The following is a 27,550-nucleotide window of genomic DNA, read 5'->3' as shown; positions in this document are numbered from 1 at the left end:
CCATAATGAAGCTTTTTCCTGAGAGTCAACAGATAGTCCAACGTTTCTGCTGACATTTAGGCAGTATATTGCCAGTTAGCTAATTGCCAACCGTCTGAAGAAGCTGGGAGGCACGCAAATCTGCAACTGTATCATCAGCATCATACAACCTGTATCTATGAAACCTTCACCAACCTAGGAACTCTACCAACATTTTAGCAATACATAGTTATTAATCTGCAGAAAACGGAATATTCAGTCTCCAAGATAACGTGCAACAATCCAGAACATTCTGAAAACAACAAGGTGCACTGCAGGCATTAACACAATGGCATATTCACGTGTCCATGTGGATGCAGACCAGTTAATTGCTGAGATTCAAACCAGACCAGCACTCTATGATCTCAAATCTCCAGGATATTCAAACAAATTTGTAAAAGACCGCCTCTGGGAAGATGTGTGCAATGCCGTCTTCAAGAACTGGGACAGACTGGACAGCGATGAAATAGCTGACAAAGGTATTTATGTTTTACATTTGCTTACCAATTTTTAATCTTCTGTGTAAAGTCATGTACAGTACAGAATTCCTAGTTACAGTTACAGGCCCTGAAGAGAATGTAACTGATACCTTGTCCATATACCAGGCAGTTCCAGGTGCCTACATGCCAGTTTTTATCTTTGTATGCCACGCAGGAACCCTTAAAACCCATGGAATACTGCTATGGGAACATCAACTACCCTCTGAGGTATCTGGGTCTGCTTCTAGTTCTTACTATTTGGCCTCAGTACCAAATACTAAGGTGGAATGGCAAGGAGACCTAGGGGGTGATTTACTAACCTAAACACACGCACGCACCAGGTGCGTGTGATTTTTACACAGCAAAGCGTATTTATCAACCAAAAAGTCTCTATAAGCATGTTTCCACTAATGTCATATATGGAAAAATCATGCACATGATGCATATATAATGCTGCTTCACAGTTTAGACAAAAATGGTTAGCTCATGCATTTACATTCCTGCATTCATCAACGCAAGTAACACAATGTAGAGCTAATTTACACAACATCACCTTGCAATTCAGGGCAGGGCTTTGCACAACACACCTGCTGGGTGTGTACACACTACAAAGGTGTTTAGATTCCCCCCATAGATCATGCTGGGAGGGAACACACTACAGAGGTGTATACATGTTCGTGGTGTGTTTATAAGGTTAGTAAATCAACCCCCTAGAGTCATCGCTCTTGTTTCATAATAGAGTGCAAGTGTGTTGGATTTCCTAGGGTACTGAAAAGAAGATCAAAGTTGGTATACAGACACTTGGATGTGCCTGCTATTTGCAGTGTCACTAAATCGTTTTTGGGGCCTCTTTTTTAAGGGAAACTTTTCTTGAGTTATTATTGTCACTATAAGATTTTTTTATGACTTACCATTTCAGATTTTCAAGACCATATTTTATATTCAGACTTTCTGCCATGTTTGCCTTGATTAGACATTAGGGCTTGTTCAGACCAGTAGCAACGTTCAAACGCATGGCTACTGGTGTGCATGTGCCCGGACATTGTCAATGCACTCGATCAAGATGCATCGCATTGTTTCTTTCGTTTTATTTTTTTTGACAACTTTATTGAAATGTCATAAGTGGCATTTCATTAAGTTCTATGCGCTCACTACGGTACAATGCATTTGTACCGCATCACACTGCAGAGTGGTTTAAAAAAGTACTGCTGACAAACTTTTTTTAAGTGCACACCAACGGAACTCAGTAGTATGAACTGTCACCAACCATGACAAAGCAAATTGCTTGTCTTGTGTTACGTGCACAAGATTATCAAAGGAAGATAGATCAGAAGAGTGGTCTGATCAACTTAGAATCTAAGAGAAGCCAGCAGGAAAGTATCTGCCTCACAACATATATATAGCATTGAGGGCTCATTTACACCATCTGCGTTCGGGCTGTGCTGACGATTTTTTCATCGGGCAGACAAGTTTCTCCAGTTTCTCTTAGATTCTTAATGGATCAGACCGATTTTCTGTTCTCTCTTCTTTTGAAAAGCTTGTGCAGGGAAGGTCTGACACAGCCACTTAATGAACAAATGTTGTTATGATAGCACAGGCAGTTTATTATTTCCCATCATACTAAGTAGACTTTAAATTAAAGTGACACTAAACTCAGGAGTTAACTCTTCAAAATATATTTAAGTACCCTCCCTATTAACAAAAATGTATCTTATTTGTGTATCACTCAGCTGTAGATCCTCAAATCATCCCTGAATTGGTGCTGACACTGTCCTTCCTTCTGGAGGGTGGCTACTTTTGTTCCCCATGGTCCCTGTGTGTGTTGTAAAGTACCCTCCACTCCAAGCTCACTCCTGTGATGGACTACAATCTCATGTTTAGTTTACTAATTTGTATTGATATTGTAGTGCAATACCTGCTTCTTTCTTTGAAAATGTTGCTCTTTGGCCTCCTACTGCAGTGCTCCGTGTTAGCATAACTGAGTAACAGCCACACCCTTCCTCACAATTGTTCTCACACAGACTTGTATTGCAGAACAATACTGTGTGCTAAGTGCACTGGGTCTAACTCTGGTACCTATTGAACTGCACAGTCATATTTAGACACCTAGGGCAGCTGCTATAATAGGAAAGTGCAAACTATGAAAATTGAGTTTATTAGTACAATGTCTATATAATTGCACTAGGTGCGTTGCGTTGCCATTCATGAATGGCACTCTAACACAAATCCCGCATGAATGAAGGCTGGAGTGCATCCTTGCAGGCTTTTGAGTGCCCTGCTATCTCAGGTCCTAGCATTCAGGCACACTGAGCCTCCCAAAAACATCGGAAACTGGGAAGGAAGTATTTCTTTTTTTGGAATATCTTTATTTTTTTCAGGTGACTGTAAACTTTAGGGGTTAAATCTTAAAATTGCATTCAAGTACCTTAACTGTTAACAAAAATGTTCCTTATTTTTGCATCACTCGGCTGTTGATCCTCACATCGTCTCTGAATTTGTGCTGACATTGTCCTTCCCTCTGGAGGGTGGCTACTTTTGTTCCCCATGGTCACAGTGTGTGTTGTAAAGTACTCACCTCTCCATGCTCGCTACTACAATCTCATATTTAGTTTACTAATTTGTATTGAAATTATAGTCTATCACAGGAGTGAGCTTGGAGCGGTGGCTACATTACAACACACACCAGGACCATGGAGATCAAAAGTAGACACCCTCCAGAAGGAAGGTCAGTGTCAGCACCAATTCAGAGGTGATTTGAGGATCTACAGCCGAGTGATACACAAATAAGATACATTTTTGTTAATACTTGAGAGCATTTTACAGATTTAACTCCTGAGTTTAGTGTCACTTTAAGTTTTTGGCAGCTTGTTTGGGTAGCGAAGAGCTGGCAGAAAAGTGGACCTTCCATTTTTCATAGAAGTTCCACTTTACAAAACTGTAGAAGGATTGTTGAGTAATGGAAAAGCAGCTCAGTAGTAAAATCGGATAATAGGAATGCTAAAAAGAGGAAAGAGGAACAATATTGATAAACAGTATTAGTATTGTTAATAAGAGGAAAAGGTAACACAATATTAATAAGCGGTAATAGGATTGTTAATAAAAAGCAAAGTACCTCAATAGTAATAAACAGTAATAGAATTTTAAAAAGGGCAAGATATCTTAATAATAATAAACAGTAATAGATTATTAAAGGGTAATGTACCTCTGTATTAATCAGCGATATTAGAATTGATAATAAAGGGGAGAGTAGCTCAATAGTAACAAAAAGTAATACGTTTGTTAATAAAGGGAAAATAGCTCAATAGTAGTAAGCAGTGATAAGCTTGGTAATAAAGGGGAAAGTAGCAGCGTAGTAATAAACAGGAATACGATTGTTAATAATGGGTAGAGTAGCAGAATAGTAATAAACAATAATATAATTTTTGATAAAAAGGAAAGTAGCACATTTTCTGCAGTAGAGGGGTGTTTTTTTTGTGCTGTTAATCAGCTTCCCAGCTGTAAAATGGGCAAAAGCTCAGAACTCCTTAATGAAACAGAAATGGTCCATCAGAAAGGGAGTCAAATTCATCAGGGCTGATTTGGAAAATAATTTGATTTTAGCATAATACCAAGAAAAATAAAAGATCAAACATTTTTAATAAATAGCTAACGATTAAGCTATTAGAAGAATGTTTGTTAAAGGAGAACTATGAGGTGAGTGATTTCCACTCATTCTCATAGTTAGAGCCGACCTGTGACAAAGAAGCTGTCACACGTCGGCTCTATCGATCGGGAAGTGAGCAGAAACATGCACTGATCGTCTCCCTGCAGTCACCACTCCCCACAGGGATTCCCCCCTCCCTTCTCCGATCCTCCAGCACTGACTGGAGGAACGAACAGGGGGGAGGGGGCGGGCACAGCTGGCTCTGCCTCTAAATTAGCAGAGCCAACTGTCAATCGGCCAGCTGGATGGATCACCACAGTATTGTCGGGATCTGTCCCGTCTGCGGCGATCTCAGTATGTAGCAAACTGTAGCTCGCTATATACTGAGCTTTGGGGACACAGAACAGCGCCCAGCGAGGAGGAGAGAATACACGGATGCACAGCAATTTTGGCCGAAAGGTGGTTCTTTCGGCATTTTGCCCAAAGTACCATTTTCGGGCAATATGTTTTGGCGGCTGAAATTTCGGTGCCTCCCACAAATGCTATGCACACAAACTAATTACAGGTAAAAAAATACATAAACATGCAATCTTTTAATACATACATACACAGGCATATACTATACCCTTCTCTAGCACATGTTAAGGTTTCTATAAGAGGATACACAAAAAGTCACTTAGCTGCAGTTGTTGCTGGTCTACATAGTGATCAGGACTTCACTGAAAAACTTTGACCAGAGGACCTCAATGAAACAGTGGACAACACTAAGCCACGACAAGAAGTATTTTTCCAGCGAACGCTTAATCGCCACATAGTTCTGTTAACTACAGAATTTGTAGACAACAACCGAAGCTAAGTTACCTTTTAGTGTATCCTTTTAAAGAAATGATTGCATGTGCTAGAGAAGGGTATAATGTATACATGTGTATGTATGTATGTATGTATGTATGTATTAGCAGCCTGTATGTTTATGTATCGTTTTACCTGTAACTAAGTAGTTTGTGTATGTAGCATTTCTTGTATAGTAAAAATGCATTAAATACTACTGGGTAATTTTCCTTGGTTTTACTACTAAGAATCAGGTAATTTGCTGTGAAAGTTTGCTAAGCAAAACATAGTTCCACGACAGCTGGAGTGCCAACGTTGCCTACCCCGTTTTAAAGCTGGCTTTGTTCTTTTCTACATTTAAAGTGACATTAAACCCTTGCGCTAGCAAGCAGCAGATATATGCAAAAACATTTTAAAAAAAGTTACCAAATAGGTTTAAAAACGTATCTGTGTCTCCGTCGTGCGCTCCCTTCCGAAGATCTGAAGATTCTCGGGCGGCCACAAAGGATCATGGGGAGGGCGCATGCGCAGTAGAGATCTTCAGCCGGGAGAAGAGGAGAGACACAGGGAAAGTGAATGCAGGCAGCGTGCACCCGAACAGACTCCAGGGGACAGGAAGGGACAGGAAGAGACAGGACTCAGCGCTGGATCAGAGACAAGCACCAGCCCTAGATCAGAGACCAGCACCAACGATGGAGGGACTCCTGAAAACTACTGGAAAGAAGAAGATGATCGGATCAAGAAGCATCATTTAAGGTAAGTCCTTACACCAGCAGGGGGGATGGGGGGGATTGACTTTAATGTCACTTTAATGTGCTCGGTTTACTTCTTTGTACTGAAATCTGTTTAATTAGACATGGTCATTGTGAAATATTCTGTTTTGCGCTGATTACCACACTGCTGTGCCTAAGGAGGTCAAAGTGTCTATAGCAAAACCTTCCTCAACAAACATGCATCAATAATCATGAAAACTTTAATTTTGCATGCAGTGTGAACATTGTTGATGGTCTAAAGACCGCCTCCACCTTGTATCCAATAAACGCTGGTTACTCATTACTTTTAGAATGCTAATAATGGAAAGCTATTGATTATCATTGTTAGAAATGCTTGTATGACCAAATATACACGACCACCATATCACAAATTATGCTTATGGGTCTGTATAGATATGCTTTCAGGCCCATTTGTCTTTCATTTGAGATCGGATTGAGATCATTTTGAGATCTCTGGATATATTTTTTTACCACCTTTTAAGCTCTTTTAAGTTGCTGTTGCATTTCCTTTAACATGTTTGGGAAGAAAAGCAGTTATATTGCAAACAAATACCAATTTATAAAATCCTAATCCTTTCACCCCCCATCGATGCATAGTGCACACATCGATTAGAAACTCCCTGGCTGCTGCGATCCTCTGGCTGGGTGAGTCCGAGCGGCAGGGGCCTCTTCAGCAAGAAAGCGTCCTTCGTCCGGTACCCAGCCGGAGCCGTCTGGCCAGCCAATCAGGAAGCCGGGAGTCGTGTAATGACGCGACGCCCGGCTTTCTGATTGGCCGGAAGGCCGACTCCATGCTCCCTCGACATGAGATGACGAATGGAATGGAAGCCACCTGGCTTCCTGAATGGGACTTCCGTTACTCGGTAATTGGTATCGGCGAGTACCGAAAAACAATTATCGGTACTCATACTCGGTACCAAAATACAGCTATCGGTGCATCCCTAGCCGGTACCTATGTGAGGGGTCTGGGGGGCCTCTTACATGGGTATCAACTGTACAGGGGCGGCATGGCAGAGGTGACAGGGGAGGGGGTGGAGGAGCCCAGGCCCCAGCAGCAGCAGGTAAGAAGAGTTGGGAGGAGGTACAGGGAAAGGGATCCCGACGACCAGACCAGCCCACCTGGGACCCTGCAGAGCACACCATAGAGAGTCTCAGGTGGGCTATGCAGGATCTATGGTGTGCTCTGCAGGGTCTCAGGTAAGTCCAGCACGCTACTGCAACAGACCGCTAGGGGGCCAGTGTGATCCACTCCCGCGCAACACCCCCCCCCCCCCCGCACCAAAATCTTGCACCAGGGCCCTTTGGTTATTAGGTCCGCCACTGCAGGAGTGGGTTACTCCAGCACTCCAGCTGTGCTTTAACTACAAATCCCAACATGCCTCTGGGAGTCATGCCTGTAACTTTCAGTCGTGCAATGCCTCATGGGACTTGCACTTCCACAAAAGCTGGATGTCTGGAATTGCCCACCCCTGCTTTATACAGTGCTCTGGCCTAGTGACTGGCTCCTGTTGATCTATGTACTGCATTGTAGGAGGGCAGAGGGAGCGCGCATGTATACGTTGAAGTACAAGGTTTTCATATGCGGCAGTAGGTGCAGATTGGGGCTCTGGGGAAGGAGCTATAAACATAACCTTTTATTTATTTCATAGTGTTAGGTTTGCTTTACAAGGAACCTGTCACTAATATGAAAGTACTTGGGTATTTTACAATCTACATATTATTTCCAACAAAATAACATTACCTACTGTCCGCTCACAAAAGATTGTCCCCTTGCTGATTGCGAACATATAAAAAAGTGAAACTAATTTGCACATTGTTTTAGGTAATGGTAAAATATTGTGTTGTGCTTCATGTGTGACAGAGTTGCTTTATCTGTGTACATAAATTGCACTAACACTAAAACCTTTATAAATCACAATTGAAATGTAAGCTAATAAAGTCATATTTTTGTAGGACCACTTCTTGTGTTGGGGCTAGTTCAGATGAAGATATCATCCCTGAACAAGAGATGGAAGAACTAAGGATAACAACATCTCAAGTTCAGCGGCAGCGTTTAAAGAAGTCAAAGACAAATGAAATGAAAGAAAGTGTGCAAATAGATCTAAAAGACTTGTTAATCAAAGTTGGTGAGAAAATGACCAGTCCTGCCCCTATTCAAGACGAAGAACAAATGTTTCTGAATTCTTTACTTCCTAATCTGAGGGCTGTCCATCCATTCTACAGAAATAAACTGAAGATTGCCATACTTAATTGCTTTGAGAAATATATCAACTTGCAGCCACCTAGTAATCTTCAATCCTCAAGTCAAACCCCTCCCCCATAAACACTGGTTTATAAGACACCAGCTACAGATTGCAATCACATTATGATTACATGCCAGTTCTCAGCCGTGAATTGTTCCACCGGCCACAGCTTTTATCATTCATCTCCCACCGTCTGCCACCAACAAGAACTCCAGCAGTGCCATCTTAGAATAAATCTTTTTTTTCCAGTAATGTTTTTGTCTTTAAATACATGTTCAAAAAGCAAAACATTATGAGCTAGTTGACTTGATATGCTTATTTGATTTATTTTTAAAGTGAAAGTTATATAAAAGTAAGTTCCAGTTCTACATTTCTTGGTGGTGAGGTCTGAATGGAGGTTAGTGAAGCAAGTATTGATGGTTAACCTTTATTATGAGATGTGGCATAAGGTGGCATAGAATACCTTTAACTTCATGTCTGTCCCCCCAGAGCGCCCCTAAAGCCCCCAATAGGCCAGTGCAAATACTGACATGGGAGATGAAGCACAGACACTGATACCCCCCCCCCTTCCATATGCCCTTACTCTTCCCTGTTTTAAAGGGTCTGGTACGGTTTGGGAGGGGGACCCCACGCTGTTTTTTTTTTAATTTGCTTAATTTCTTTAAAATCTAAGATCTTTAAAATCTTCAGCAGCTTAGTGAATAACCCTATGTGTGACCTCTAATGGCTGTGTGCAGAGCACATGATTTACACTGCACACAGGAGGTAAGGACATTCAAACCGAAGATTTTTTGAATAAAGCATGCCTTCTATCTACAGAATTTGGCTGTTCACAAGCTGTCTTTTGCAGCAGTGCTTTTTGGTAGAAAGCACACTTCTTAAGGTGGTTTTAAACTCTTAAACTTTTTTCAATAGTGAATCCAGATCAACCAAATATACATTGCCCAGCAAAGCTTTTCTGTAATTTTTTCCCCCAAGCATTTACAGCCATCATGTTGCTAAACAGCTCCAACTCTCTCAGCACAGCTTCCCTGAACTTTCTGCCCAGTACAAGATAAGAAGGGACAGCACAGTCTCCAGCAGCCGACCCTCTACTACTTTGGAGAAGTGAAGAGAGGAGCTAGGGGGAGGGCAGTGCCCTGCTGAGTCTGTGTTTCTGGAGACACAGCTTACTAGCACACACAAGGGTGGCTCCATAGGCCCTGCAAGGGAAAGGAGCCCCCCTAAAATAAGATATCAGGGCCAGTGCTTAGGTTCTACAAGAAACTAAAACTTTGAAATATATGGAAGCAGCATCCAATGTAAGTGATTTAATCAGCATTTGCAATAGCTTACATTTTTTTAACTTTAATGTCAGTTTACATTTAATATTGTTTTAATGATGATATGATTGGAAGCGTTTAGCCGGCTCAAGGAGTTCCCCCTTGTTTTTGCAAAGAACAAGGGGGCACGGTTTGCATCTGGATTTATGAAAATCTAGTATTCAGAAATAGCATGATACAGTAAACTCACCGTTATCCGACATCCACAGGGATTGGTAGATTCCGGATAAATGTAGTTCCTGGTTGCTTGAGAGTTACTATTAAAAATAGATCTAACTAATGCCATACCCCATACTATACCATACCATGACATAAACTCTGTATTGACTTCATATTAATATTGAAATGCAGTAATCGAAAGCAAATTAAGACAGATAGACACACGTAAAACAAATTAAGACAAATAAACACACAATCGTTTCCAGGATAATACATGCCGCAGATCAGCAAAACAGTGAGTGCACAGGATTTTTTTTTCTGGTTAGATGAGCATTCTGGTTAGTTGAATTCCGGATAGCAGAGTTTACTGTACAAAGTAATTGTATTCAGGTAAAGTTCCAAGGCCAGAGAGTGATGAGTTTCTGAAGGACAGGACCCAGGATTTGTGAAAGCTGTAAATAGTACACAAAGATGGGTAAAGTTAAGGAACGTTCACACTAGCCTGTCCGCTGAAAGCGTTGCAGCAGACGGCCTACTGCATTGTGGCAGCTCCAGTAGTGTGTGTTGTATCGCACATTGCTGGAGCTATCACTGTTTACATTTAAAAAAAAAAAACTTTATGTGCAGTGTACAATGTGTGCACTCAATTCAGGTCCCTGCACGGCAGGGTGGTGCACCGCACTGTTATCGACCTGTGATGCCAACCAGTGTGCAGTGATAAAACGTAGCGTGTTTGCATTTTATCGCAGGGCACCACCCACTGCGTTGTGGTGTGAATGGGACACATAGAAAACAACTATCTTCTATGTGTCCTTGTGGTAGCCTCCTCTGCTGCAGTACACAGGTGTATGAATGGGTCTTATTTAACTGCATTCTTCAAACCACCAGTTTTCTAGCGGTTACCTGCTTTGTACCGCACCGGACCGGAATTGTAAATTACATATTACAAAAACAATATGTAAACAGTGACAGTTCCGGCAGTGTGCGATACAACACCAGACATCCCAACTCTCCCGGATGTTCCGGGAGTCTCCCGCTATTAGATAGCGACTACCTGCCGCCCCAGCGAGAGAAACATTTTCTCCCGGAAAGGTTTACTCTGCTTGATCTATCAGAGTAAACCTTTCCCTGCTGTTTGTTTTTTCTGACATCTGGGGCCGCCATCAGTCAGAGAAAAAAAAAAAAAACAGCATAGGAATGAATAGCTGACATGCTATTGCACCCGCCCACTGCTGTTGTCAATCAGCAGAGGTGGACCTAAAGTTCCCCATCAGGTCCTCTTCTGCTGATTGACAACAGCAGAGGGCGGGTGCAATAGCCAGCTTGCTATTGGCTATTGCAAATTGAAAAAGCCAATAGCAATTTAGCTATTCATTCCTATGCTGTTTTTTTGTAACCGGACCCTATGCTGTTTTTTTGTAACCGGACCCAAGAAGGGGATTCATGTATAGTATGTAACCGTCTATCACCATCTTACTGTAAAAGTAAGATGGATAAAGTGGATCTTACAGAACCTCTCAATCGCGTATTTTTAACTCTACAGTATCTGTATAATTGCTGTTTAATGGCACAAAATAAAACAAACGTGGCAAATGGTCTGCAGATCAAAAGCTAAAGTCAATGAGTCAAAACAATGCCAAGTTCAGTCAGTAATATGTAGGAGGTTGGATAGAGCTCACCAAGGTTAAAACTGTACCATTCTATAGTTGCTATCTGCATAGAACAGATGTGTACAATGCTTTGTCTATACTGTAGGTATTTTCTGACAAGGTTGTGTATACCCTGTGTACTCCTTAAACAGCACAAACAATATATACATATATTGATGATCGTATTCTTTTATGTTTTTTTGGCAGGTATAATTTGCAGTCAGCTTCAGGTGAAGAATTCGCTTGGCGTTATGGTAAGTTTATTGTGCAGAGATATCCCAAAACAATCAGACTAATCTAAAGCTTTGCATGTAAATGATCATTTTTATCAGATGCTTCATATTAAGAGTGTAGTTTTGTTGAGAAAATACATTCCCACCATACGAACTAAAAACATTGCAAAGTTTTTACGTTTTTAAAACTATAAAAAAAATGCATTGCCTGCATCCCTTTAAACAAGGAATTGCCCTAGCAAATGTCCAACCCGAATAAAACCTCTGTTGTTTGGGTGCGTTTAATAGGCGTTCTAGTCAAATGTTGCGTTTTTCACCTCAATGCATGCAACTGCATTAAAATGGAAACGGCCGTGTTTGATAATAAAAGGCTGCGTTTGACTTGCTTTGCCTGCAGTTCAAATGCACCTTAATAGACACTTTCTGTCAAAGAAAACAAAGCAAGGTAGATCAAATACATCCTTTGAACTGCAATGTGTACTGCTTAATTAAAGTAAATGGAATTCTGCTGACCTGCTTGTGATATGTGTTTCAAACATGGGAAAACTACGACTGTTGACATGAGCCTGTGCAATGCAGACCTCTTCAGTAAGCAGTAAGTCAGGCACTTATGCAGGAAATAACACTTTTGGGGGAATTAGTACACCTACATTATACAAAACACCTCCAGTGTTCCATATTGAAGGAAGCCACATTTGACATGTTTGCCTTTTCTGAAATTCACAGAAGCTACAGGTGGAAAAAGAATTGTATTTTATAATAACATTCCACTGCAAAAATGCCTTTGTTATATGTTTTATTATAATGTTTTTGTTTTGTTTATATGTTATATAGTGGAGGTTTCCTTAAAGGAGAACTATGGGGTCAGTGTTTTTCCCCATAGTTCTCCTTAGGGTAACGGGAGGACACAAACTAGCGTCCTCCCGTTACCCTAAGCTCAGTATACCGCGATCTACAGCTCGCGGTATACAGAGATGCTGCAGCTGGAGCGGATCCCGACGTAGATGGCGGGATCTGCCCAGCTGCGTGAGTGACAGCTGGCTCTGCCTATCTAGAGGCAGAGCCAGCTGTACCCGCCCCCTCCCCCGTCCGTTCCGCCAGTCAGCGCTGGCAGATCGGAGAGGGGAATCCAGCCCTCCCCCTGTCACGGCAGAGAGCCATGACAGGATCGAGAGGTGAGCGAACCTGGTATGTGTTCGCTCACCTCCCGATCTACTGAGCCGACCTGTGACAGTCTCATTGTCACAGGTCGGCTAGAACTATGAGGTGAGTGGAAATCACTCATCTCATAGTTCTCCTTTAAACAAATCATTTAAAATATTCCATTTAATTAATATTTATTTACATAACAGTAGAAAACACTCCTGGGGATGTATTCAGGGTTTACTTTGCTGACAGAGAAAGGTCAGTAATAATTGATATACCAGGCTCTCTAACATTTACTGCTTCCTTTTATTTCTGTAGGCCTTGAGCAGTACAAGGCCCTTATAGGACAGGATATAACTGTCATTGTTACTTATGTGCTGCTCATACCCAAAAATGTGTACACAAAAGTACATACACACATGTGTGTATATATAGTGTATATAGATAGATAGATAGATAGATAGATAGATAGATAGATAGATAGATATATCTATTATTATTATTATTACATAGTATTTATATAGCGCCAACAGTTTGCGCAGCGCTTTACAATGTAAGGAAGACATTACATTATCTATATACTGTATATATATATATATGAGCATCTACACAATCCCTTCTACAGTTTACAAACAAGAATAAGAGATTGTTGCTGCAGAGAGCATGTTATTGTCATTTCTATACATCATTGGAAAGAGAAGGAAAACCATGATGTTAAATATCTCCTTGGCTGCTATGGGATAACACTCAAATCTGGGCACATTTGCTTTGGAAGGTAACAATAAAGCAAAGAAAAGCTAATAGTGCATGTGCATTTTCTCTTAAAATTCCTGAAGTTCCATTGACAACAACATGTAAATAATTGAATTGTCCTGAAGCTGAATGGAACAGATATACAAAATGTTTAATTAATGCATGTATGTATTCATTAAACAAATTACATGTGTTTTATATGCAGTTCTGTAAGTACCTGAATTTGATTTGGTATCAGCCTCTTTAAATCCCTTGTACAGTAGCACTTAGACTGTGAAAGGTGTGTGCTTTGCTGACAAGAAATATTCTCCTGAAATGTATGTGTGGCGACCTAGCTATCCTGCCCTTTATTGGGCCTGCCTGAGACAGTTGCCTCAGGCGGCATCTCATTTGGTCACGGGTGGGGGTCCCAGGTTGCTAAGCGCTATCCCGCCCAGTTTACTGACATCACTGGTTGCCAGAAGCTGAGTGGGACGCTCTGGCTGGCATCCTGCCCAGCTCTCAGTGATATCAGTGAGCTGGACGTCCTGTCCCCAGGACCCAGAGGTAGCACCCCACCCAGCCAGCAATGCTTCTGCAGCCCCTCTCTGCCTCCAACACCCAACCCCCTGTAACGAGCATCCACCGTCAGCACCACCCCCACCCCCACCTCAGGTGGCGAATAGTGTAGGGATACCTGTGAGTAGGGCTGTGTAAATGTCAGAACTGAATGGACAGAAATTAAAAGCCTTTGGCAGGTAAGTCGTTCCCATATAAGTAATTCAATGGTGTATGTAGATGTGTGTATGTAGATGTGTGCCTGGAGTTCAACCTTAAATACATTGAGGGAATTTATCAAAATGGAAGCAGACAAAATCTGGAGCAGATGTGCATGGCAACCAATCAGCTTCTATCTTTCATTTTCAAATCGTACTTGAGTAAGCTAAAGATAGATGCTGATTGGTTGCCATGGGCAACTGCTCCAGATTTTGTCTACCCCAGTTTTTATAAATTCCCCCCAGAATGTCAAATTGTCAAATCGATTCAGTTCTTTAAGTAGTAAGACGGATATGTTTTAATGTATCCCCTTTTATCTTTTCAGGGTATCCCAACATCCACAACATGGAACAAGATTTACAGTTTTATCATGCAGGGCTGAAAAAGGTGGGTAGGTGTACTATATCTATCTCTATATATTTGTATAATATATATACACACATACTTACTGTATATATACAGACTGTAGATAGATAGGCAGATAGATACAATTATTTACATCAAGTATATGTCTTTTACATGTTTATTGGAAATAAACTTTGTTTGGAAAATTATCAAAACTGGAGCAGACAGAATCCGGAGTAGTGGTCCATTTCAACCAATCAGCTTTTATCTTTCATTTTTCAAAGGTTAACTGAACAAATTGAACAGAGAAGCTGATTGGTTATTATGGACAGCTGCTCAAGAATCTGTTTGACCCGGTTTTGCTTAATTCCCCCCATTGAAAAGATTATACATTTTTAAAAACATAAATTCATTTTACAACTGTAAATTAGATTAAATTGAGGTGTATATTAAATGGCTTTGGGGAAAAAAACATGTGTCTACTCTGTCACATGACACAAAACCTAGGAGGACTTCCCATTGCCCTGTGCCTGGCACTGATCTGCATCTGAAGTCTGGAAAGTGTTTTGGGGGACATCTTTGCTGGGGTAGGGGGTGACAGATTCATCCTAGGAGGAGATAAATTTTTCCAGGGGGGAGTCTTTTTGGGCTAAGGGTTGGTTGTCTGAATTAGTACTGGGGGATCTGCCTGTATATTGTCCCTATTGCCCGTTTGTTGCCTGCATATTGTCACATCTGCCCATTTTCTGCCCACATACTGTCATGATTGGCTGTTTGTTCCCTTTGTGTATTAATGATTGCCCAATAATTGCTTGTGTATTATAATAATTGGCGGTCTGTTTCCTGGTCCATTTGTGGCCCATCTATTGTCAGAACCATACAACTGTAATGTAATCCCCTGCAGGCCCATCACTATCAAACCACACCACTATATTTTACCACTTTGCACTTGGTGCGCTGCTTTAAGTCCTTACATTTTTGTTATTATCTATATTTTTTTCATATATGGAGGAGTGGGGAACGGGGGTGGGTGAGTTCTATAAAATAATATAATAATATATAAAAAAATAATCTGCCCTGGGTGTCAAATATGCTAGGTACACCATGGGTTATGACTTTAACTTAAACTTGTACTGAGGGACTATGGAAACTGCCATTGTGATTCAATGGACCTAAGAGTTTGCAAGTAGGCACAGCATCTTAACAAGTGTGCAACTCTGACTTTCTTATCTGCATGCTTGTTCAAGGTCAAGTGATCCAGAGATTACTGAAGCCAGGCAAGTAGCATTTTTAAAAAGGGGCCAGCAATGGAAGCCTCATATTCCCTCAGTATAGGAACACCATAAAGCCCACATGGAAGGATTCCATCATGGTGCCACAGAAATGACTCACCAGTCCCAATTCCCACAGGCAGTTGTGACAGTGCTATGTTCGCTGCTTTGCCTCCTGTGGCTCTTGCTAATAAGGAGTATGTACAAATTCGGATCTATCTGAAGCCTGCACTTTATTCAAGTGAGAGCAGATTGGCATACCTTATAAATTTTGAAAACAAAATACCAGGACACATTAAGCTATGCACATCTTTCCATCTTACCAGAGATTAGACCATATTTAGACAGGCTCCACCCAGCTTAGATAAGCAATATCTTTTTTGGGGGCCTGCTACTTTTGGAATAGTTGCCATCACAGGTGCAAATTTCCCCAGCTGGTGGGATTCCCATTGAAGTCTGGTTAACACCAGTGTGTTGCACTGTAACGCACTTCTACAATGCACCTGCACTGCAATGCAGCACACCACAACGTACAAAACAAACCTTGTGGTGAGGTGTGTTACAGCTCATTTATTTGTAGTTGGTTGGCTAGCACAATCCTGAACATACAGCGCAGTTTCAGTGTAGTGTAAACATTTGACACATTTATGTTGCCAGTAATACATATTATTTTATAATACAGGAATTATATTACAACATAGTAAAAAAGGAGACAATGACCAAAGAAGCGATCCATGAAAATAACTTGCTTCCCAGGAACACTGCCAATATCACGATAGATGGCACCACTTGTATTCTTTTTGGATTTAAGAGAATTATAATCAAATTCAAGAACCAGACTCAGCTGGATATGACAAATATGAACTTCAGTCTGTATGATTCTGTGGACCTGGAGGACTCAAGCTGTAATGAAGAAAATACCACGTAAGCAAGTATGAAATAATGTTCTGTTAATTGATGATATGTGCAAAATGTTCTTCTTCACAAACACAATGCAATAGCTCACAACCACCAACAATCACTACATCAAGCAACATTCATCAACATCTGTTCTTCAGTGGCAATGGTTCTTAATGTTCTATTCACCTCATGTATAATTTGGCAATTATAATATTCGCTGCACATTCACAGAAAACTTTTTTACAGCACATTCTCTAGTCTGAAGCGGTAGATCTTTGTTTTAAACATCTGGAAGTGGAGGAAGTGTGGAGAGTTGGCCATTTGGCAAGCAATAGTGATGTCCCACTGGTACCCTATACTTTTTGCACAGAATACAATAAACTATACCATGCTAAAAATGTAAACAAATAAATGTTTAGACTGTCAAATATAAAAAAAAATATTATATATATTTATTTTATATATGTATTTTTATTTATTAAAATGTCACGTCATGTAAAAACTTTAAAAAAAAAAACAGAATATATACTGTATATATAAAGGAGAATAAAGTTTAAAAAAAAAGTTCAGTGGAAAATAGTACCTAAACTATAAATTTATAGGATCTGCTATATAAGAATAAGTGGTTTTATATTTTTGTATGATAAAGATTAATTATTAGATACATATTTCCAGAAATTAAAGTGGGACTATGGGCATTAAGCTATGCATTAAAATTCCTTTCTCTTTTCCTTTGTAGACTTTCATTGATATTTCGTAATGTTGCACGTAAGAAGGAACTTACTTTAAGGTAGGTTTTGTAAATACAGAAGAAAAGATATAGACAAAATTAACATTGCAGTTTTTAAAGGGCTGCAAAAACCGTTGGCGCTATATACATCCTGTATAATAATAATAATAATATTGCTAATATTAATAATAATTATGCTAATGTTAATGTAAATTTACAACTTCAGATATTCAATCATTGTGATTCAGTAAAAAATACTTATACTGTTAATTATTGTAATATATCATGATTGTTTATAAAATCATGTATATTGTGTTCTAATGTATGTGATGTTTAATGTGAGAATCTTGTATCAAAACCTCCCTACAGGAGTGAAATAAACTGAAGTTTCCTTTTTTCCTATCGCTCAACTGTTTATGGCATTTATTGAACAGAAATAGTGCAAGGGTGTAGACATTAAAGTTAGACTTAAATCTGAACTCCAGGCAAACAGTTAAATAAACAGATGACATACATATTTATGTATTATTTTACCTGCTATATTATTTGTATGTCTTTCCATCAAGTGCTGAGATTTCAACATCTCCATGGCACACAGTGCAGCTCTGCCTGGAAGAGAAGGGGACCTGATCTTTCTCTGCTGCAGTTTTACTTTCACTTACCGGTCTACTTCTTGTCCCCACTTTGTGACTAAACAGTGAAAGCAGAAGCAGCACACTAATCAGCTCATCCCTCAGATCTCTCCTCCTATCGGCAAGCTCCTTACACTGCAGCACGCTCGATTGGCCCCTTGTGCTTCTTTTCCCTCCCCACGTCTAAGCTCTGGTGTACAGGGAAGGCATGGTACCAGGTAAAACATAGGCACTTACAAATTATTTGTTTTTCTGTCCCTACCAGACAGAACAGTTAGGATGGTGACACCACTTTTTATGGTACAGTTGAAGACTGTTGAAGGATACAGTGGGGTCCCTTATCCAAATCCACCCTGCTGACTGTAACAAAAGGGGTGGTAGGTGGATTTGCTGGATGGTGCACAATCAGTAGGTGGAGGGTTTGGAGAATGATGCAGAGAGGACTCTGTATCTCCCCACCCAGCTCTTAGTAACCTGAGATGACCTGGCCACAGTCCCACGGATCTCCTAGCAGACAGTAACATCGCTGGTTGCCAGGAGCTTGACTGGATGCTGGCCAGAGTGTCCCAGGTTGCTAAGAGCTGGGTGGAGAGATGTGTTGCGCTCTGGCCGGAAAGGTGGCAGCAGGCACACTGCAAACACACTGCCATGTTGCTCTGCTTGCTGCCCCTACATGTGACCCATAGAGATGCCCCCAGAGGCAAGAGCCTCAGACAGCCTTAATATAGGGACAGCCCTGGATGTCACCGTCATCCCTTATGTGTATTAAGAGATTTCACATTTATTCTAATACATTGAGATACTTCTGCTGACTTCAGCAGATACTTCTCAAATTCAGCACAGTGGCTCTGCTAATGTGGCAGCTCAGCCCTGTGGGAATTAGAAAGGTTGAATCCTTTGCTCCATTGGTATTTACATACCTGGGTACAAATTCTGCCTGGAAAAACTGATTAAACCAGGACTTGAATAGTTTTTATAGGTCTTTTTCCTACCACATATAACTAGCAAAATCAATTTTTTTTACTTGTGAAGAATTTGGGGCAATATTCATCATATTTCCTTGACATTTGACCTACAGTGATTTCAGTTGTAGCACAGCAAGCTTTAATGAGCAGCTAACTGCCAGTTTTGTTTTGTATGGGTTTTGGGCTGTGATATTATTATTGGACTTGAGAGTACAGATTCTGCCAATCTTATAACAACTCAATATTTAATTAATTTTATGTCATATAAATTAGTATTTCTTGGAGTTTGTATTGCTGGAAATGCTTGCCACGACATTTTACTGCCAAAAAAAGTGAACTGCTGTTATATTGTTCCTCCATGTGTAAAGCTCTTTCTTGTTTTCCAACAATTTCTTACATTTCACATTATGTCCATCTAAGGAGAAAACATTTTTCTTTATTGCAGACCCCTCTGTTTTCAAATACAATCAAGTAACTCTCTAGGTGTAAAGTATTTATCAAACCAAAACTATGTTTTTAGAGTAGGGAATGGATAAAACTCTAGTGGGTCCATCTCTGTCCCGTGTGGAGGTTTCCTTGTCCAGTAGTAATTCAAGTAGATCCCATTGCACGCCTGACGGATATAACCCAAGATAATGGGAGGGTGCTGAGATGACAGCAGATGCCTCTGCAGATCAGTATCACGTAGTAGATAATATCACGTAAAAGACACTTTGCCTGAAGAAGGGACCTATATGGTTCTGAAACGTTGCTATAAGATGTGACAATTCTTTTGTCAATAAAGAACATTGACTGAAATGGTCCTTGGAGTGCGAAAGACTTTTCCCTGTCTAGTAGACACAACAGGAAATGAGGTGAAAACTCTCAAAAGTGAGGTAAAATAGCATCTTACATTGTTGTTGCTGGAATAAATGTCCCAATGTCTAATCTATTCCTACTCTACCCAGAAGTAATAAATATTTTTTTTAAATTTTAAATACACTTTAAAGGAGAACGAGGAGGTGAGTGATTTTCACTCAACCTCATAGTTCGAGCCGACGTGTGACAATGGAACTGTCACACGTCGGCTCAATAGATCGGGGTAGAAGTGAGCGAACGACGGTATGTGTTCTCTCACTTCTCGATCATCTCTCTGCAGGAATTCCCACCTCCCCGCTCCGATCCTCCAGCACTGACTGGCGGAATGGACAATGGAGGGGGCTGGTACAGCTGGCTCTGCCTCTAGATAGGCAGAGCCAGCTGTCAATCATGCAGCTGGGTGAATCTCGACAGTAATATCAGAGTCCATCCCGGCTGCGGCGGCCTCAGTATACCGCGAGCTGTAGCTCGCAATATACTGAGCTTTGGGTCATGGGAGGACACTAGTTTATGGCCTCCTGTGACCCTTAGGACAACTATGGGGAAAAACACTGACCCCTTAGTTCTCCTTTAAGGTGGCATGAAATGAGATGATCAGTAGGTGATCTAGTAGAATTTGGCTAGATCCAGCAACAATCTCACACTACTGGACATGTGTAAAATATTGCTCACAGTGGCCTAAAATGTGCCTGCATGTCTGACCTTCTCCTGAAGTCAGTGGACAGCTTTAGTCCAGCAACTACTGTATTCCTGCAACATGGCTCCATATATATACTGATGAGATGGCAAGAGTAAAGTATGCATGACTTCATACGTTATAAGCCTCTATAGCAGGTTGAACTTTCATATGACCCTATGTAGACACTGCAATGATAATTTTAGTACCTTTCAACAGCAACTGCTTATTAGCTAGAAACAATGGCTCTGGAAGTAGGTAAACAGAGTAGCGGCAGAATTGTTGGAAAGAAAAATCAGGTTTGAAACATTAATTTCAGTATTGCATTGGTCTCATGTGCAGCGTATTGCAAATAGTAGTTTTAGGCTCCATTCACACACATCAGTAGCAGTTTCTCTCACAGAAGACTGCGTGTAATGAAACCGCATAAACAATAACATGCGCGCGGATTCCGTGCCTTTGCAGCCATTACTATAGCCAGAATGGGCGTAACCCTCCTATAAAATCGTGCTTGTACTATTTTGTGGGAACCGCGGTATTGTACCCAACGGCTGCCACAATAGTCTGAACAAGGCACATTGCAATGCATTTTTCTTTATGATTAGCGCGGTTCCGCGCATATTGTACGGCCGTATGCGCGCGGAAAACCGCTAGTGTGTGAATGCAGCCTGACTGATCCTAGCCAATAGATACACATCAGTTCTAAGAATGTCACCTGCGTTTGTGGGAGAACTGCAATTTTGGCAGAGGGGTTGTTTCTTTCTAAAGACTCATTTGTCTAATATATTATGGTGTCTTTGTATGTTTTGTGTTCAAGGATGTTTTTTCTATTTTTATCTTTCAAGATTTTTACTGGTGAAAAGTTACTACAAACTTTCGGTCCAGAATTGGTATAAATTACAAAGCGTTCAGATCCTCTTCAACCATACTGTGCAAGCAACGTTCAACAGCACCAAAATATTTGCTCCAATCAGCTATTCTTACCACTGTCAGCATGTGAGCAGCCTGCAAAAATACGATGCTCTGTTAGTTCCCAGCTGTGAAGATAACAACTCGGCACTCTGGGATGTCACCTTCCTGGATTTTCAGGTAACAAATATGATTAGGTTGGCAGACAGCTATGATTTATTTTAACCAGAACACCAGTGTATACAGAAGAAGAAGAATATGAATAAAAAGTAACGTAGGATTTTATGTACTTTCTTGTACAAGCTAAAAGGCTTGTGGGTTTTAGATAAAAGTAGAACTGAAGCCCAAACATTTTTTTCCAGTTTTGAATAGAGTAAAGGTGCCCGTACACCTTACAATTATCTGCCGATTTTTGTCTGCGATCACATTTTCGTCCGAAAATCTGCCAGTTGGTGGGAAGTGCACAACCGTAATTACTGTACAGCTGTCAGATTTTCGTCTTTCAAGCAGGCTAGAAAACTTTCATCTATTTGGAAGGAAATCAAGGGGTTGGTGGTGTTTTTGTACAACAAAAATCTCAAGATGAAAACTGCACATGCTCAAATGAAAATCTGTTCTTTCGACAAAAATTGGCCAGTTGGTGGTGCTGACGAACGTTAATTGCAAACTACATTAATCTGTGCATGACAGGCTGTTTGAACAAAAATTGAACGAGGTGAGATGTCTGGATAAAAAAGTTGTACAATGGTTGTACGGTGTATGGCCATCTTTAGGGGGGAGGGTTATAACCCTTGTCAGCTTTTTTTTTGCTATCTGTGTCCCACTGGGCAGATTTCGAACTAGAATCCCAACTGGAAGATTTCCCATCTCTTCCTGTTATGACGACAACCCAAAATGTGGGATTGTGCTACTAAGCACAGTGGCTTAGTGGTTAGCACTCCTGCCTTGCAGCACTGGAGATAGTGACCTAATCAGTTTGAATCCTGATTAGGACACTATCTGCAAGGTGTTTTTATTTTCTCCCTGTGCTTGCATGGGTGTACTCCGATTTCCTCCCACACTCCAAAGACATGCTGGAAGGTTTATTTGGCTCCTGTCTAAATTAGCCCTGTATACACGTACAATAGGGACCTTATATTGTAAACTCTTTGAGGGCAGGGACTCATGTGAACGTGCACTATGTAAAAGTGAGGCATAACATTATCTGCGCTATATAAATAAAGAAAAATCAATTTTCTTCCACTGATAACATTCACAAAGATGAATAGAGAGGGTGAATCTCCCTAAAGGTGCCCATACACTGCACGATTCTCGTACAAGAATCGCGGGAAATCGCACGATCGTACGAGAATCGTGCAGTGTATGGAAGGCGTGAGACCGTTTCTAATGTATGGTCGCACGACTTTTGTATATCAAGCATGTTGGAAAACCAGCTGAGAATCGTACGATTTTCAGCTGGTTTTTAACATGATCGAGAGATCACTGCCGAACGGGCCGGTGAGCGCACGCGCACACTGCCGTTCAGCATTGCAGTCATCGGCTTTGCTATGATCGCAGGTACGATCTGCCTGTCCAAGATGGGCAGATCGTACGTTTTTTTAAGTACTTTATAATCCTCGCTAGATAAAAGTCTTGCGAGGGTTGTAAAGTGTATGGGCACCTTAACAAAGACAGGGATAGTAGTAAAAACCTGATGTGTTCTAACCCCCTATACTCTATCCCAGTGGTGGCGAACCTTGGCACTCCAGCTGTGCCAAAACTACAAATCCCAAGATGCATCTGCCTCTGGGAGTTATGTCTGTGGCTGTCAGAGCCTTGCAATGCCTCATGGGACTTGTAGTTCTAAAACAGCTGGAGTGCCAAGGTTCGCCATCACTGCTCTATCCAAAGCTAAAAAAAAGTTTTAGCTTCAGTAGTCATGTGTTCATTCTTTGTGTACAGCATAAAAATTTGCTTCAGACCAAACAAATGAAAAGGGAAAAACCTTGCCTCCGAATCCAAAGTGCACATTTAAAAAAACCGTGGCGGCCATATTGGCCAACACCACATTCTGTGCATGTGCAGGTATACATGATACACATGTATGGGCACCGCCATCTTGAACGCAGCAGGATGGCGGTGCCCATACAAAACTAATTAATATATGACCGATTATAGTTATTGGGATATTCGGGCATATAATAATTTCTTATTTTGGATTCGGACAAACTGCAGAATCAATGGAATTCCGTGATTCAACAAGTTCACCCGAATCCAAATGCACATGTCTACGCTTCAGTTGAATTTTAATGATGTCACAAATGGCAGACATTACTGCTATTGCTTTCACGTCTTAGTACCTTGATTGCTTCTGCAGTCTGAATCCTCCTTTGCCTTTTACTGTACAATAGGACATACTGTATGTGTAGATTACTTATCCCTGTTGCAGGTCTACAAAAGTAGGGAAATGGCTTAACAAGGCAGTTTTCTATAGCAATCAAACCTGTAGTAGCCGGAATTTTGTAACCTGCACTGGAAAAATGATAGTTGGAGGGTAATCTTGGTAAGACTGCAGTCAGAAGTGCAGTTTGACCGCTTAAGTTCTTTTTTACAAAAACACATGTCCTTGGATGCCCTTAGTGGTCATGCTTGTGCCTTTGAGGGCTTGTTTCCACCATCACGTTTTTTAAATGCACCAGAAACGCATCACCATGTATTCCTAAGGTAATTTAGGGCGGTAGTTCCCACCAGGGCAGTCAGTTCCAGTGCTTTAAAAAATAGCACTGCGGGCACGATTTTTTCTGGTCTGGAATGCAATTGAACGTGACAAAACGCTTATAAGCGCAGACAAGCGGACTGGAGCAAAAAAAACCCACTTCTGGTCACCTTTGATGACCTAATCAACATTGCACACTTCCTTTATGGAAAAGGGGCGCTTTCACCTGCACATTGATGACCTTGGTTGTGTCCTCTGTGTCCTCCAAACTGACCCTTTGATTCCCTTTCACACAGAAGTGGGTGCACCCAATAACACCTTCTCCACTGAGTATGTAGTGTGAGGGTTATCAGACACAGTGCCAAGACAATGCCTGCCTTCCAGGGCTCCATGTTTGCTCAAATCCTGTGAAGGTCACAAACAAATGAAAAGCTGAAAAGAAGCAGCAAATGACCTTAGAGACATAATCTGCATACTTAAAAAAACAATGCACATGAATGCGTCAAAAACGAGTTAAAACGCGCACCCCTGCATTCGCAATAAAAGAATCCAGATCTGGTCTGGAGATGATGTAAACAAGCCCTGAAGGAGAATGAAAGCAGAAAAACATATTCTATCACTGACTTGGTTCAAGAGATAGCAATCAGCTGAGCAAATCCAACTCAGCTGATTGCTTCTTCCGACAACTACCAGTTGACCAGTTGGTGTTGGCCAGGTGGTGTCTGGAGAGGTCACTATTTCCTATGCTCCTTGGCTGCATCTTATGGTAAGAATGCCAATCACGCAATGTGTGGTGTGTCCAGAGACATGCAGTCCTTTGCAGCCAGCTTAGGTGATCATACTCCATGGTGCCTAAAAGAGTTCAGCATTCTCCTGGTCATTGTTATATAATATATTAGATATGACTCTGCACTAAACGGCCTAATAAAGCTACATAATTGAGCCTCAATCTAGCAGCATTCTTATCTTTGCAAATGATAAATAGTGTTTTCAATATGCCCTGAATAAAATAAATATATACCCTATATTGTTTGCTTTATCTTTGTGTATATACACCCTAATGCACATTTATATTACATATAACAAAATGCAAGCATTCGTTTGTGTCCTTTAAATAATACCCAATATAAACATACAATATGTGTCCATGTACATAAATTCCTTCAACCCATACATACAAGCATGCCAAGCTTTAACCACTTGAAGACAGGGGTGCTAACCCCCTTCCTGGCCAGGCCATTTTTCAGTATTCAATGCTGCGATACTTTGACATTTATTCAGTCATGCAACGCTGTACTGAAATTAATTTTTTATACAATTTTTTGCGACTGTTTCTCAAATTTGACTGCAAAAGTGGAAATACACTGTAAAGAAGTATTAACCCTTTCGCTGCCAAGGACGTATGGCATACGGACCTACATCCAGGACCTTGCAAGGGAAAGGAGTCACTCTAAAGCAGGATATCAGGATCAGTGCTATGTGGAAGAGCTGATTCTTTAGAAAACTAAAACTTGGAGCAGCATCCATTGTAAGTGATTTCCTCAGCATTTAAAATAGCTTAAAAACATGTTTGCTTTAATGTCACTTTCAGCTTGCTCAGGTGTGACATGCAGAGAAGAAGTGACCACATACAGGAACAAACATTTTGCACATATACATTGCAGTTAGAAGACTCCCTGTGTACCTGTTTTGACCAGAGCTTGCACTATTTTTCCAATTGTGCGTGTTTTTGCGCGTGTGTTGCGAAAGTTCGCAACTATTTTCATCTGCACTTGTTCTGCGGCTGTCTGAAACTGAAGCATTACCTAACAAAACAATCACAACTTAAGAAGTCCCCATGACCACTTCTTCAAGAAGCGACAGTTAAGCTTTTTTCCTGGAGCAAAATCCGAGTAGCATCCGCACTCCTATGGTCTTACCAGTGGCGGAACTACCGCCGGTGCGGCTGGTGTGACTGCACCGGGGCCTGAGCCTATAGGGGGGGCCCAGTATCAATTCAAACACAGCCCCGGTGCAGAGATGGGGGGACCCGTCGATGTCCAGCCGCCGGTTACCATCTGATCGGTATGCGGCGGGCCCCCCCATCTCTGCGCCGGGAGTGTCCGTTGATCACATTGGTATTCGGCGGCTGGCAGGCCCCCTCAAAGACCCGGCCGCCTGATGCTGTGGAGGGAAGCCGAGAATAAAAAAAAGCCGGCAGGCACTACAGGGGGCAGCCCTGGGCCTCGGTCGTGAGGATCCAGCAAACAGCCGTCTGAGTGCACGGGCGCGCTGTCTGAGATGGACACACACACACACTGGGGTGGTTTTCTGCAGCTTCACCCACCAGAAAACAGCCAGAAGAAGCAAAGGTAAGTTATTAAATACAATTATTATTTTTTGTAGCCCAATTGATGGCAATGCTGTGTAAAGTACTGCTGGTACTTGTAGTTCTATATAGCAGGTGCCATTCTGCATTGCAGCAATGCAGAATGGCACCCTCTATAGAGGACTACAAATCTCAGCTGTACTTTATACAGCAATGCCATTTTTCCAACTTTTTTTTGTGGTTGCTACAGGGGATATGGGTGGATCTTGCACCAGGGCCCTTTGTTCCCTAGGTCCGCCACTGGGTCTTACAGTTCAAAAGGCATCTGTGGTGCTCAGGATGACTACACTCAAACATACTGTGCAAACATCAATGGTAAATTCAAATATTTCACCGGCACACACTCAGGGAATCGAACATCAAAATCCCATTGATATATTTAATAAAGTGTCAGATAGCGTCATAAGGTGCATCATAAGGAGTCTTTTTTTCCTGGAGTCTATTTAACCTCATTTATGAACAACATTACACTAGCAACATAAATCTGGCGCAAATATATCCCATGCGACCATATGCAACTTCAAACACTCGCAATTGCTGTGATAAATTCCCCCCATATACTGTAAGATCATCTGTACTTTCTGTTGATCAGTGCCTGTATAAATATATTACTTTGATGCACATTTTGTATTGCAGATACAAGGATTTAACATCGAAGAAGGAGAGTTTTCTTACGCCAAAGACTGTACAACTTACTTTTCTCCAGCTATTCTTATGGGCCTAGTCATGTCACTTATCCTTCTACTAGTCCTTGCATATGCTCTTCACATGCTGATTCATCTAAAATCTATGGACAGGCATTACCAGAGGAAATGTTCTGCCACCTACTTCCCTAAAACAAAAGACAATTATCTGGAAGACGAGAGAGAGCCCCTCAGAGGCTGCGGACAAGAGTTCTATGAACTAAGACAGCCAGAGTACTGTAGACTAAGCATTCAGCAGTGTGCATCTGTTTCTCATTAGCTCTATAATTGACCATTGTTTCCCTTTGTGTATTTCTGTTATTTTGATTTCACATTAAACACAATTTCCAAGAAATGACCCCCCTCCCTCCCCAATAAAGGCATTATAAAATAAACTCTTGTGCAATGCAGTCACTCCAGAGACCGCGACCCTAGAACACTCTTGTGAAACTGCAGAGCGTTCTGTCACCAGAACATGTTGAATAATTGTTGGCCAATGTATGTTGTGGATGTGTT

The 27,550-nt window shown here is 41.2% G+C and overlaps 1 protein-coding gene across 1 annotated transcript; it reads left to right on the top strand.

Moving 5' to 3' along the window:
• The first annotated feature begins 307 nt into the window (after positions 1–307).
• ATP6AP1L (ATPase H+ transporting accessory protein 1 like) lies at positions 308–27,550 on the top strand. Its single transcript, XM_018557202.1, has 6 exons — positions 308–497; positions 14,328–14,389; positions 16,301–16,542; positions 17,258–17,308; positions 21,225–21,468; positions 26,988–27,550. The coding sequence occupies exons 1-6, from the start codon at positions 308–310 to the stop codon at positions 27,312–27,314; spliced, it is 1,116 nt and encodes a 371-aa protein (XP_018412704.1). The 3' UTR covers positions 27,315–27,550.

The sequence above is a fragment of the Nanorana parkeri genome, unplaced genomic scaffold, assembly GCF_000935625.1.
Source record: "Nanorana parkeri isolate BGI_ZX_2015 unplaced genomic scaffold, ASM93562v1 scaffold272, whole genome shotgun sequence".
NCBI classification, from domain to species: domain Eukaryota; kingdom Metazoa; phylum Chordata; class Amphibia; order Anura; family Dicroglossidae; genus Nanorana; species Nanorana parkeri.
Note: the sequence above shows the minus strand (reverse complement) of the source record. Positions and strands in the feature narration are given on the sequence as shown.

Bases quoted from the DNA above. Each gene is read 5' to 3' on its own strand.
- ATP6AP1L (XM_018557202.1), top strand. From the start codon at position 308: ATGGCATATTCACGTGTCCATGTGGATGCAGACCAGTTAATTGCTGAG. The intron at 14,390-16,300 runs GTGGGTAGGTGT...TTTATAATACAG, and splicing joins ATCATGCAGGGCTGAAAAAG to GAATTATATTACAACATAGT. The intron at 17,309-21,224 runs GTAGGTTTTGTA...TTATCTTTCAAG, and splicing joins AAGAAGGAACTTACTTTAAG to ATTTTTACTGGTGAAAAGTT.